The following is a 13,735-nucleotide window of genomic DNA, read 5'->3' on the forward strand; positions in this document are numbered from 1 at the left end:
GGGATAAATAAAATTACAGTGTTTACTAGGATCTCGATTCTGGCGTACACAGGCCTGGGCCATGTCTAATGAATATATTTTCTCGAAATTCAGTTATTAGAAGTAGGAGTGGCTTGTCACATCATAATTCGTACGGATCGTAGGTAATTTTTTAAATAAATTATGTATGAATATGAAAAATAAAAGCAATAAGAAAATAACGTCTATTTTCCGTATCTGTGTTTTTCGAAAAACCCAATAACTATACTGGTCGATCGGAAATTCGGAATCATTCCCGAGACCCTTTACATGTGCACTGTAAATGTACAATGTAAATGAGTACATTGTAAAGTGGCATTACGTGTAATGTGCACCTCTGCCTACCCCTTTGGGGATAAAAGACGCGACGATAATAATCCCTTTGCTTGACAGTCGTGTGTCTACCAATAAGGTAGAGGCATATTAGTGTTAGTATGCATAATATTTATAGGTTTTGTATTGTTGCTGTTGCTACTGTCCTCCGACTCGAATAATATTATTGATCACAGACAATTCGCTGTGGGGTGCCACAATACGTAGATACAATATCAATTAGAGTACCTTAATACTCGGTATCTATGCTCATAGTCAATTTTCAACAACTCATATGAATGCAGTGATGCTATTGCACTTGACTGTACCGTTAAACCTATCTTCACGATGGAAATGTGGATCTCGAATAAGGTTACAAACTTGTTAAGTAATTTGACTGGCACACAATAATTCTATAATCACCATAAACCAAGTGACAGCAATTAAACAAAGAATTTTACAAAATAATTTTATGAAGTTTTATTTAGCGACGAGATACCTGTGCTTTAAAGTATCTGTTTATTTTGTTATAATTTGGATTTAAAGCTTTGTAAACACCATGAAGCGAAGAAAATATGTTGAGGAGCCCACGATGAGTGACAAGACATTACTGTTGAATGTCGAGGACCTCATCAACACGGCGTTTGGGACCGCCGATGTAAGTAGCAAAAGCCCTTAGGTTAGCTAAGGGTACTAACTAGTCCACACTCCGCCTATAACTTCATGAAATAACGAGCAAAGGACGCGTCTTGGCTTCGATTCTAGAGTCGGGTAATACTATATTAGGTGTTAGGGTAGAATACCGATTTTTATGTAAGTTTTTGAATACCGCTAAAGTAAACGTTTAATCTTTACAGAGAAATGTAGTCAATTTTAAAATGATTCAAGCTGTGCTACACATTTTGGCACGACAGATGCGTTTGCTTGAACAAGATGTTGAGATTAGGGTTGACGAATTCGGACTTGATGGGAAACCTCTTGAGGCATATGCCAGCGAAGCAGGATTCGTAGAAACAAAAAAAGGAAAACGAGGAGGTCGGAAGGAAGGAAGGAGACAAGGCAAAGATGCAGATAGAATAGAAGAGGGAGGAGCTATTGGGAGAAGTTATGACGAAGACGAAGACTATGATGACAGAGATTATGATCGTGGTAGGGATCGCGATGGTGGGAAAGCACGAGGTCGTCGAAAAGACGATGATCGAGATGAGGAGAGAGGGGGTGGTCGCGGCAGAGATAGAGATTACGACCGTGACGAAGAGAGGGGGGGTAGTCGCGGCAGAGATAGAGATTACGACCGTGACGGAGAGAGGGGGGGTGGTCGCGGCAGAGATAGAGATTCCGACCGAGACGGAGATAGGGGGAGTAGTCGCGGCAGAGATAGAGATGACGACCGAGGCGGAGGGAAAGGCGGTAGACGTGGTAGAGATAGAGATGATGACCGAGACGGGGAGAGAGGGGGAAGTCGCGGCAGGGATAGAGATGATGACCGAGGTGGAGAGAGAGGGGGTGGTCGTGGTGGTACCAGAGGAGATGATCGGAGTGGAGAAAGACGTGGTGAGCGTGGTGGCGAAACAGAAGGCGGAGCTAGAGGAAAAGGAGGTAAAGGGGGAGGAGGAGCAGGTGGTGGCGGAGGAGGTGGAGGGGGAGGGGGAGGAGGAGGAGGTGGAGGTGGAGGTGGAGGGGGAGGAGGCGGAAGAGATGAATATGAAGAAGGAGAGAGAGGAGGAGATCGTAGTAGAGACAGGGGCGGTGGTCGAAGTGCTGACAGAGAAGGTCGCGGTGGAGATAAAGGCAGTAGCCGAGGCGGCGGAAGAGAAGACGATAGGAGCGGTGAAGAAGGTGGTGGCAGAAGGGAGCGAGGAGGAGATAGAGAAGACTCTCGTAGACAGAGAGGTCAAAGGGATGACGACCAGGATAGATCGGGTGGTCGTGGCGGTGCAAGGGAGGGTGAAAGAGGAGGAAGGGATGGGGACCGAGGAGGAAGGGATGGGGACCGAGGAGGAAGGGATGGGGACCGAGGAGGAAGGGACGGGGACCGAGGAGGACGAGAGAAAAGGGGACGTGGCGGTGGGGGGCGAGGGGCAACTGGTGAAGATTTCGACGGCGGTAGTGCCAGTGGAGACAGCGCTGATGGAGATGAAAGAAGTAGAAGGAAGAGAGATGAGACAGGTAAAATACTGTCGGCAAGAAGTGCAGAGCGCATGAGAGCACAAAAATCAGGAACTCCTTCGTCCGGCAGATCAACGGTAAGATTACTGTTTGTACTGCCATACTAATTATAATAGATAAATCTTATGTTTTTACAATTAACTGATTATTTACATTTTAACCTAACGTCTAATAATTATATCTATAATTATATTTCAGTCTGGAGCAAAAACACCTGGTTCTCGTTCAAGCATCACTGTATCAGGTAATTCTATTATTACTAGCGACTCAGGCGCGGTTTCTCCCACTCTGCTCGGCTTCTATTGTTTTTTTTGTCTTATTCACAATTAATTGTCTCTGTCTCTGGTATAGGTGCTTTTCGTTGTCGTTTCAGAATAAAATTTTAATAATTAAATAATTTGTTGTTTTAGAGTCAATGCGTAAAGGCCAAAAGGGAGGGCAAGATAAAGTATTAGTCGGTAATTATAAAACAATAGTAGATTAGATACAGTAAGTATAAGATTTGAGTTTATTTCATCAAATACATGTAATAATGTAAATAATGTTTTGTTTGTTTGCCGTTTCAGTGGGAAAAGGACAAACTTCGGGTGAGTAATAAAACTAACTATGGTCTAGGTACTTAAAAAACCAAAAACTACAAACTCGCCCTCATTGGTCGAGATTATTCTCACAACCAATGACATGGCGGACCGCGATTGCGCTCACTTTGAATGTTCCGCATTGACAATTACAGAATAGCCTAACTGAGCCGCATTATCCCTAGGGCGAACTAGGCAAGTGTCTAGGGCACCAGGTTACAGAGGATAGCCGCTAGACGCGCGTGCCCAAATGATTACAGAGCGGCGACAGCGCCAAAATAAATATTCGGTGCTATACTCTTAGTATATTATTCTGTGGTATGGGTTTGTTTTAAGTTTAAAGTAATCGAAAATCTGAGTGGCCGCCTCCAATAAACCAAGCAATTAGAGCGCCGAAACAAACCCGTACTGAGGTTACAGACAGAGGTGCTTGCATTAGGGCGGTCTCTAGGTTTAATCCGCCTCTGGTTAGGAAACTTTTCACTATTATCTCCAAAAGAACAAAATTCGATGAAGTGAACCAACCTGTTGTAACGTATTGAAAATTGTGAGCAAGCAATCATTGATAAGTTTATCCTTCCTCATATAAACGTTTTATTCCACGAATGTATGACTAAGTTCAGGTGGCCGCGCACCACGTGTGGGCAGCATCGACGTGGTGACTGCCTCGCAGTTTGCCTTACTCGAGAGATCTGTCCGTGAGCTGCAGAAGATAGCAGGTCCCCTGCCCACACCATCGATGCCAGACAACCAGCGCCTGAGACAAGACCTGGCCAAAGGCACCGCGTCTCTCACCGACACCATGAAAGCTATGCAGGTATACATTGCACCATAAACTATTTGTTGTGGTTGCTTACATCCTATGGTTATAGATATTGGTATTACAATTAGTAGAGCATTGTAACATCTGTTTATTCACGGGCTCATTCCATTTTTCTAGTAAAAAATTTAGCATTTTGTATTAATTTTGTGATAATGTAGCTTTCCAACAACGAAATATTTTTTGAAATCAGTTGAGTAGTTCTTGAGGTTATTTAATAATTCGTTACTTCAAAAATATTTTGTTAGGTGCTGTGTAAGCACTGCTCTCCTTCCGCCCGCTGAATTTCAGCGGAATTAAAACTTAATATATTTCCGCAAAGTAACGCCGGATTCTATTTTATATGGAGAAGTATATCCTTTTAATAGTATGTGTTGAACGGATTTAACTTTTGCAGTTGCAAGCCCGCGTAAAAGCCGCTGAGCGCGGGCTGACACAGATGGCGGGCTTGCTGACGCAGCTCGCGGCGACGGGCGCGCTGCCCAGTGAGATGGCCAGTCGCATCGGGGAGGTGGGCAACGAATTCAAACGATTCTCCAAATCGTCGGATGAGGTAGGAGGACGGCAACAAGCATATGGCCAAGGGCCCGGGCAAGGCGCATTTGTCGGACCACTTCCAGGGCAAGTTGCAGGACAGTATGCAGACCAAATGCCAGGACCAGGTCAAGGAATGCCAGTGCAGGCGTACCCTCCCGGGGCTCGGAAAGGGCCGCCTGGCTCACGTGGCGCGCCCTCGACCACTGCAACGAGTGGGGGACAGGACAGGTACGGACAGTATGGCCCGGAGCCGGGGGCGCAAGGGTTCGCGCCGCACTCATCGAGGGCAGCCAGCACGGCGACGGGATACTTGCCCTGGGAGCCGGGAGCAGGCGCGGTGAGTGTCTTATTTATCGATTGATTCATTACATCAAGTAGATGGCATTGTAGTTTTAATTTGGCAGTGGCATTGCCCGCCTTCCCGTGAGATAAAAAGTATCCTATCACTCAAATCAGGCCTGTCTGCCTGTCTGTCCTCTGTCTGTATACCAAATTTCATCAAAATCCATTCAATACTTTCAGCGTGATTGACGAACAATGATCGAATTATTACAATTTATTATGACAATAATTAGTGTGGTCGCTAATCCTGCGCATTGCTAGCTGCACGGCTCTTTGTCGGTTAATAAATCGATGTTTCCTAGTACTGAGGTTAAGGTACCCGCTTCTCAAGCATAAGTCTATACTATAATTCACTTAGTAAATTATACATTATTCATACAAAATATTATAATAGCAGAACAACTACTACATAGCCTTAACTTGCTTTGCCAGCCGGAGAGTCTCGGTTCTTCTTCATTTCGGAAGTCGGTCGCCATAGACCCGGTCACTGGCGTGGCAAGGACCAGGGGCTCCATGATTGGAGGTCACAAGTCCTCCGACGCCGGTGTTTACAAGGCAGTAACACATGCTGAGATGGAGTGAGTACTAGTCTAATGTAGTGTGTCCCTAGGTATAAGCACATCTTATGTATATTATTAAAATTGGAAATCTTATACACGTACGAAGTTTCGGGTAGACGCTTGTGTCCTGTATTTTAACGTTATTATATGATTGCTTAATTATCTTCCAGCAATGTTGTAGCTATCGTTAGAGATGACCTGAAGAAAGCTATCAACACAATGACGGCTCGCGCCACGCACTCGGCCGACGTGGCGGTCGCAACGTCCAAGGGCGTCGGTACAGTATTCAGCATGGACGATATTCATTTATATTTGATATATTTATTTACAAACCAATAATATAAAAGTAGGAGCCAGCCAGTAGTAGAAGTATGGTCCAAGCTGCCGGTGGTTAGAGCCCCAGACATAGAATACTTGCCGTGTCAGTATTTTTGCGTAGATACATTAAACATTCAGTATTTTTGCGTTAAGAAAATGAATGGGGTGAGAAGCAATCGTATCGGCGCTGTGTTTCCATTTAGGCGAGTGTGAAACCTACGGTAGGTTTCACACTCGCAGGGAAACATCTAGTGGACTGGTTTCTTCCGTTTTTGTATGACAAGTGATCGACTTGAATGAATTTGGCATCTTAATGGGGAGACTTAGGATCACACTTAATTTAGACTTTCTCACTGCCTTCTGTATCAGGTCCTTGATCCACCCGCCTAACGCCAGCCTCCAAAGATAGGTGTCGAGGCTTTAAGATCAAACCATTGGCCGATACGACTATCGGCACAATGAAAGCCGAACTATATATTTTAGTAACATAGTAGATTACCAATAAGTATCCAAATGATTGAATTTTTTACAGCGGAAAAAATGGATCTGGCTATGAGATTAGACAAACGGATCACCAAGCTAAGCTCTCAGGCCGCTGATTACGCCGCGCAGCTCAGTGGCTTCGATTCCGGCCTTGCAACTCAGGTACATAATTACGAAACAGTGGAGTTTCCAAAATAAGTACATCTAATACTAAGTTTGAGAAAAGCTCTACAAGTATCAAGACACACCGGGACTCAAATTGATGAGCAGAGTTGGTGGCCCAGTGACGTCACACAAGGAACCATCGCTGTGCCGCGGCTGCGCAGTAATACGAACAGTATACGTGAATAGCCATATATTTTAACTAGCTACTCTCGCGCGGTGTCACCCGCTGTTTATTGATTGTAGAAATCAAATCAATAGCAAAAATTATTATTCAATTTGGATCACTTTAGGAGATTATCACGCAAACTATTCAGTTTTATAAATAAAAAAATGGACTATTAGTATATTCTGTACTTTATTGTATACTATATTGTAATAGAAGATTAATAAATTAAAATGTGCTATTGTACCCCAGATGGCCAGCTTCCAGGAACAGATGGCGATGGTGAGGAACGAGCTGAAGGAGGGACTGGAGAGACTGGAACAAGCCACCAACAACGCTGAGTCTGCTGGTGGGCACTCATTCCTCGAATTAGAACATTTAGCTGACCCGTTTACTAAAATGTATAATAGGTAATAATATGTAGATCTTCAACATCAGCTCGTAACACTGTCTCACTGCTGAGAAAAGGCCTCCGCTCACGTCAAGATGAATGAGCTTTAACAACCACATTTGCTCAAGTGGGGTTGTTAAAGATGGATGATGGATTAGCGATTTGAAACGTATCGTCTGCAGTTGTTGAAAAGTATTTTTATAGAATAAGCCGGTAAACGAGCAGACGGATCACCTGATAGTAAGTAATCGGCAAGCTGCCAATGCCGCCCATGGATACCCGACACCAGAGGTGTTATAAGTGCGATGCCGGTCTTCTAGGGGTTAGAAATTTAAGGGTTGTTGCGAAATCGGGAATTGGTACAATTGGGAAAGGGGTCTCCGGTAACCTCACTCACACAACGAAACACAACGCAAGCGTTGTTTCACGTCGGTTTTCTGTGAGACCATGATATCACTCCATTCGAGCCGGCGCATTCGTGCCGAAGCACGGCTTTCCGAAGTGTTGCCCAAATTGTAAGTGATGTGCGGAATGTTGCAGCCCTGATGGACCTGACGGAGCGCTACCAGGGGCTGGTGCTGGAGCTGGAGCACACGCTGCACACGCACCAGGGCCTCACCACGCTGCAGACTCAACTCAACGACGAGCTGCGGGTCGGTTGTGTATACAATATTACTAGTATTATAAATGCGAAAGGAGATCGGCAAATCTAGAAAAAAACGAACTAGTGTGGATTTTCAAGGACTAGTATTCAGTCCCGTGTAATTAGTCTTTTGATATAATTCGGAAGATGCCAATTATTTCAATTAGTAGTCAATAAATCCCCCTAACATTTGTTTCCGCACTTATGACAGATTATGATTTATAATGATTTTAAAATGAGGTGAAACCATGAACCTGTGCTAAATTGGACCACATAGTACCTAGTAGTAGTTCGCGGATCATATTTTGCCTTCTAAGGACCACTTTCATCATGTCTTTGTGAGTAAAAAATATGATATTTGCAGAGTCTCGTGGAGTGCGTTGAAATGCTTCGGGAGCAGAAAGCTGACCGAGATGAAGTGTTCGACGGCCTCAGGGACAAGGTAACCGCTTCGCTATTATAAGATACACGTCTTTTGTCAAATGAAAATATGTACTAGGTAGTTAATTTGCCAAGTTTACTGATTATTTGTGTGTTGTCCACTAGGCTGACATCTCGCGGCTGAACGGTCTACTACACGAGACGGACTTCATGCATGCGCGCGCAGAACTCGACAACCGACTGATGCACTGTTATGAGAAATTCACGAAACAGGACATAGTGTGGCTGGTCAGCATTCTACTCATGGTCCTAGGCATAGTCAACATTTATAAAACTAAAAAAAGTTAATATAAACCTTTTTTTTTTAAAAACGTTGCCCCACACCCATGTGTCGTGGGTGCGTTTACAAACATATAATTTCACATGCACATGACACCCAGACCCGAAATAACAATTTGTGGATCACACAAAGAGTTGCTCCGTGCGGGAATCAAACCCGCTGCACGTTACACGGCAGCCAGTTGCCCAGCCACCGCGCCAATCGTGCAGTCAACCTGTACTGTAACTTCCTTTTAGCAATTATTGTCTTATCTTTGAACTGTATATTAAATAAATTAATTGCCCTCCACATGTAATAGGCGGCGCTCAGAGACCTGGCTCTCATGGCGGAGAGCAAGGCGGAGATAATTCAACTGATGGTGGTGAAGGACACTGCCACCGCGGAGCTGAAGGCGATCCAGGCGAAGTTGCGGCACCTGTACATCATGCTCGGAGAGCCGAAGGTTTCTGTCGCATTTCTCTTATAAAGCTTCCATGTTGTAACTGGTTTTCTAAGGGTTTTCCGGGTCTAATCGCTATTCTCTTTTAAAGCTTCCAAGTTGTGTTTTTAAGGGTTTTTCAGTAGGCATATATTTTGGTCGACCGAACTGGTCTACAGCGAAACGTCTTCTGACTGATGATGACGATAATTATTACTAGAGTAAGAGCTTAATGTTTGTCAATTCTGACGGTGTGCGTGGTACAGGCGGCAGTGTTGATGCGGATGCTGGCGAAGGACGCGGCGTGCGCGGCGTGCCTGACTCCGGCACTCATGGTGCCGACAGAACCGAAATACGGGATGCCGTTCGCCCTGGCCCAGTTCCGGCCCCCGCCGGTCGGACAGGAGGACCCATGCCTCACCAAGCTCCGGCCGCTGGTACCGGAGGACACCAGGTACAAAGGACCTTCATGTAGTTTACATCGCCTATACCACGGGGAGTGCTCTGAGGAATTGTTTGGTCTTATACCTGCCGCTCGCCTCGCACCGCAAAACTGTGGAATAAGCTGTCGTCGGCGGTATTTCAGATCCGATACGACCTTCAAACCTTCAAGAAAAGAGCATACTCCTTTTTAAAGGGCCGGCAACGCACCTGTGACTCCTCTGGTGTTGCGGGCGGCGCTGATCGCTTACCATCAGTTTGTTTGATCAGGGGATCGTTTTAGATTGGTTTATCATATTCTGAAAATCTGCTTCGGAGTAGACGGGTAGTGAAGTGAAGGTTCCGCGTGTGTTCGCAGGTCGCACGTGTGCCGTCGCTGGGCGGGCGGGTCGCACACGCTGGTGTCGGAGCACGTGTCGCGGGAGCGCGCCGCGCCGCCCGCCCCGCACGGCCCGCCCACCAAGCGGTACACCGGCTACGGCAGCGACGGACGGGTCAGTCATACACACATACATCAATGTTGTACAAACATACACTAATACCTATAGACACGCCAGTCTTCCATTGCGGTAGCAAAGACAGAATTCACTTCATCTACATTTATCAATCTTCATGCATGTTCGTCGGTCGAGGGGAATCATAGTAATCACTTTACCGTACTCTGTTCTTAGAAAGGGATAGAACCCGACCAAGAAATAATAGTTGGTAAAGTTTGAGTTCCTTGTTGGCTCCACTGGGCAAGATATCATAGTTATGAAATTAACTGGAATGCAATTAATCCTAATTCTAACAGGGCTTGACTAAACTGCCCTTATTCGTATTAACAAGCTTATAATACTCTAGATTAACTGTTTAATGCTTGTCCAGTTATACATGTTGGAGGAGGAGCTCCTGCCATGTTTGGAGTGCAACCAGGTGGAAGCAGCGGAACCAGCGGCACCAGCGCAAGTGATAGCCATCGAACCAAAACCCTCACCCAATGTTGGTGCCGGAGACCAGGTTGTGGCTGAAGCAGAGCAAGAGAAAGAAATAGAGGCGGAGAAAGAGAAAGAACCCGAGAGGCAGAATGAAAAAGAGGGTGAAGGTACGTAGATACATGGACAACATTAAATGAAATCATTGATACTAGTGCGTCCACATCAGTCTAACTGGACGTTTACAAGCTTCACACTTTACCTAGCCACTGCACCGTACGTGCAGTCATTGCGAGATTGTGACTTCATCTCGTTTTGTATTTGTTATATTTGTATATATATAATATGTATTATTTTACAGTCTTAGTGCTTATAGAGTCCAAATCAGTAGTAGAAATTGGAAAATGGAAGCTACAGAAGTTGACGTTAAAAAAAAATGTTGAATGTAACTCTTTAAGTAACTTCTAGTATATAACATGTCTTTGTTACTGCCGAACTCAAAGACATTTAATGACTGCTTAAATTATTCCGTAGTAACGATTTTATCCCTAAAACAATTGCTAAGGACTGGAGTAAGTAACCATTATATGATTGTAAGCGTATTAATATAGTTTTGTGAAATAGAGGATTTTCTGTCGATACCAGGTGACAACGCTTCCTTGAAGTCGGAACCACTAGAATAGCGCAGTGGACTTGAACTTTGAGGTATAAAACTGGAAATATAGTGGTTTGAAGTGATTTACAAACTTTAGAAGAGCATTAAACATGTCCATACATTATTCATGGGCCACGGTAACCACTTACCATCAGGTGGGCCGTGTGCTTCATTGCCACCGTCGTGGTATAAACAAATATTGTTAGCTAATCAAAAAAATGTGTATTTCGTATACCTACTCTCATTTTGGGGAGCTATCTGCAAATTATTGTTTTATACTATATTAATTTAAAGTGAGGTGACTTAATATGATACCAATTACGTAATGCTTATTCTGATAACATTTATTTTTCGAAGGATAAGGTAACATACGTTAACAAGACAGCCGACGATCGACCAGTCGATTGACAATCTATCGATTGGTCGGGTAGAAACTATCGATCGACTTCGACTTATCCATTCTACCATCGATCGAAGGCATTGATTGACGATCGATCGATTGGTGGTAACACCCTAATAATTCATACTTTGTTTGACCCTGGTATCGTACCCGCGGGAACTCCAATCGGCTATTATAAGGCAAAGAAGCAAGACTCGTTAATTGGTATCATAATTAAGTGTTTGTTATATATCATGTAGAAATTGGAATAAATAATATACACGTATAAATTAATTTAATGTTTTTTATTTTATTCGTAGAAAAATAAATAAATAATTTATATTGTTTGTAAAAGCATTATGTACAACTTAAAGCGCCATCTAATAAATAAAATCTTAACAAAGTTACTTCGAATGTAATGTAATGCGTGGTTAGACAATGGTTCATACATGTAACGTAACATAATATCGACGGTGAAAATAATTCATATTGACCATGTTTTCTACCCTTAGTACGAGTTTGTTTTTCGTTTAAAGTAATCGAAACCAGAGCGCGTTTGGCGCTCCGATTGGCCAGCTCGAATGAAGCAACCAATCAGGGTGCCGAACGCGCTTTCATTTCGATTCTCTTTGAACGTAAAGCAAACTTATACTAAAGCTCCTGGACAAATACTTTGAACTCTCTCTACGAAACTTGTGCAAAACAAATATTAAAATAAATTGCTCAATAGTGTAGTGCGTTGTAATTCTCAGCGTCGATTGTAATAATTTAAAGTCGATTAAATAAGTTTTAAATAATTTATCTAAAATAAATAATAATTTACGAGACAATTGCCGTTTGACAAAATGAATTATTTGGTAACAATAAATACGTTGGTTGTGTGTAGTCGCCAGGTGATGTATGTACGTGTGCGTGTGTATACATACAGTTATACATATGTAGTTGTTAGTACAGAGATGTAGGAACGACTCGTTATATGGCTGATGGCGTATAGTCATTCGTAAAGCTTGCCACTCACCGAGCGATTGTATAATCGGGCATGCGATCACCAGTCGCGTCGGTACAGTGAGCTCTATTTACAATAAACGTCACGTGGTTTATTTATGTACACATGCACGACTCGTGTCGCGTCGCACAGTTTCTGAACAAATAAACAGTGACAGTCACCCGTGGACCCTAATCAACTTGTTATTATGACTAATTACAACTAAACAATAAATTACAAATAAATATTCTCATTCACTGCACGGTGACACGCTGCGTGTCCGCTAGAAGATCTATGTACCAATTTTGAAGTTCATCTTATATTTAAATATGACAACTATTAGAAAATATGATACACGTAAATCTTAATGTAAGCCTATCACGTATATGTATAGTACGGACTCTGAACCTTGTGTACTCTATACACGGTTCATATTGCTTTACAATCATTGTACCGACTCCTATATTGCTTATAAACTGCAAATATCTGCGATGTTTCTTTCAGACAATAAGTATATCATCTTATTACATTTTCTTGACAATTTTTGTCGCTCAACAGTAACCGATAAACAGATTATTGAAACATTTTTCATTCAATTACCGTAATAAACAAAGTTGGTATCTCCAATATCTGTCATCTTGCACTTGTAATGCTTTTCTAGTTTCCCTTGAGGATAATAAAAGTTGGATTATCATCACACCTCTCCAGAAAAATGTCCATCCAATAAGGGAGAACAAAATCTCCCATGTAACTTCCAAAATAGATGTTGTATCACAAATCACACACTAGACAAATCAAAGTTTATAAACTGGTCATCGTAAGGAACTAATAGTTCTCTCTAAGCATTCTCTTGGTCATTGGTAGGGCTCCGTGGTTCCTACAGGAGTCAGGAGGCTCCTAGTGCAGGTCACATCGGAAGCGGTGGCAGTCGTGGTCCCTGCTCGCCTGCATCACGTCGCCGAGCTGGTGCGCCACCACCGCCGCGCTGGTGCCGTCGCCTCGGGAGATGCTGGAACGATACAAGTGTGGTGTTATTATGGAGGAACAAGTAACATCACTGTTGGTACAGAAGAGACTCGACTCTGTACGATGGGCTTTTTAGATTGATTTTTTAGAACATTGTTAGTCAAAGAAAATAAAAAGGATTAGGAAAAATTAAAATCGATCGATGGGTGAGGAATACACAATTAATCAGAAGAAAAGTATGATAGAAAGTCCCTTTTCAGTCATACTTTGTCGGAGATCTTTCTTTGTCGATGGGTGATCACGGAATGAAGTGAAGATTATGATTGTAACATGAAATATATTTTCTTTTTAGTAAACTGCAGTAATAAAGCAAAGAAACTTTAGTTTCACACTATACAAATTCGTTCCGTCTGTACTGCAGTCCGTGGCCCACAGCTCAGTAACTACAAACAATGGTGTTCCTGCCTCATCAACACTTCCCTTGGCACCAACTGTTACCGGCACTTAAACATTTTTGAGACAAAGTGCGGTTTACCCCTGAGTGAGTCATGGTGTGCGCAGGCGCACGCTTTCACGCCGCCATGCTTTATGACTTTGCCGAGAAACTCCTCATTGGCTCTTGTTTGTTCCAAGTTTCTTTTCAACTTTTCGTTTTCCCTTTTTTAATTTTAATATGTGCTCGGTGCCTGGGTGGTCGTAAGTTCCAACGACATGTGTTACGTTGCACATTTAAAAAGTTGTTACACAATTGGAAGTT

The 13,735-nt window shown here is 43.2% G+C and overlaps 2 protein-coding genes across 2 annotated transcripts in view; one reads left to right on the forward strand and one right to left on the reverse strand.

Annotated features, from left to right (window-relative positions):
- On the forward strand, positions 1–11,321 carry LOC126910751 (hornerin-like). The gene is made up of 19 exons (XM_050694257.1): positions 1–988; positions 1,188–2,576; positions 2,698–2,743; positions 2,910–2,957; positions 3,066–3,086; positions 3,701–3,894; positions 4,295–4,771; positions 5,209–5,354; positions 5,507–5,613; positions 6,187–6,299; positions 6,718–6,814; positions 7,397–7,509; positions 7,864–7,941; positions 8,046–8,168; positions 8,519–8,662; positions 8,905–9,092; positions 9,438–9,573; positions 9,947–10,163; positions 10,639–11,321. Exons 1-19 carry the CDS (start codon positions 890–892, stop codon positions 10,674–10,676), a joined length of 3,774 nt encoding a protein of 1,257 aa, XP_050550214.1. The 5' UTR covers positions 1–889; the 3' UTR covers positions 10,677–11,321.
- Positions 11,318–13,735, reverse strand: part of LOC118267577 (uncharacterized) — a 21,461-nt gene continuing 19,043 nt past the window's right edge. Inside the window, exon 3 of the mRNA XM_050694174.1 lies at positions 11,318–13,021. Within this exon, the coding sequence (XP_050550131.1) occupies positions 12,910–13,021 (112 nt within the window). The 3' untranslated portion in view covers positions 11,318–12,909. The remainder of the gene's footprint in view (positions 13,022–13,735) is intronic.

The sequence above is a fragment of the Spodoptera frugiperda genome, chromosome 6, assembly GCF_023101765.2.
Source record: "Spodoptera frugiperda isolate SF20-4 chromosome 6, AGI-APGP_CSIRO_Sfru_2.0, whole genome shotgun sequence".
Lineage (NCBI taxonomy): Eukaryota > Metazoa > Arthropoda > Insecta > Lepidoptera > Noctuidae > Spodoptera > Spodoptera frugiperda.

Excerpts from the sequence above, each read along its gene's own strand:
- LOC126910751 (XM_050694257.1), top strand. The coding sequence starts at position 890 with ATGAAGCGAAGAAAATATGTTGAGGAGCCCACGATGAGTGACAAGACA. Across the intron at positions 6,300-6,717 it reads ATTCCGGCCTTGCAACTCAG|ATGGCCAGCTTCCAGGAACA; the intron begins GTACATAATTAC and ends ATTGTACCCCAG. Across the intron at positions 7,942-8,045 it reads TCGACGGCCTCAGGGACAAG|GCTGACATCTCGCGGCTGAA; the intron begins GTAACCGCTTCG and ends GTTGTCCACTAG.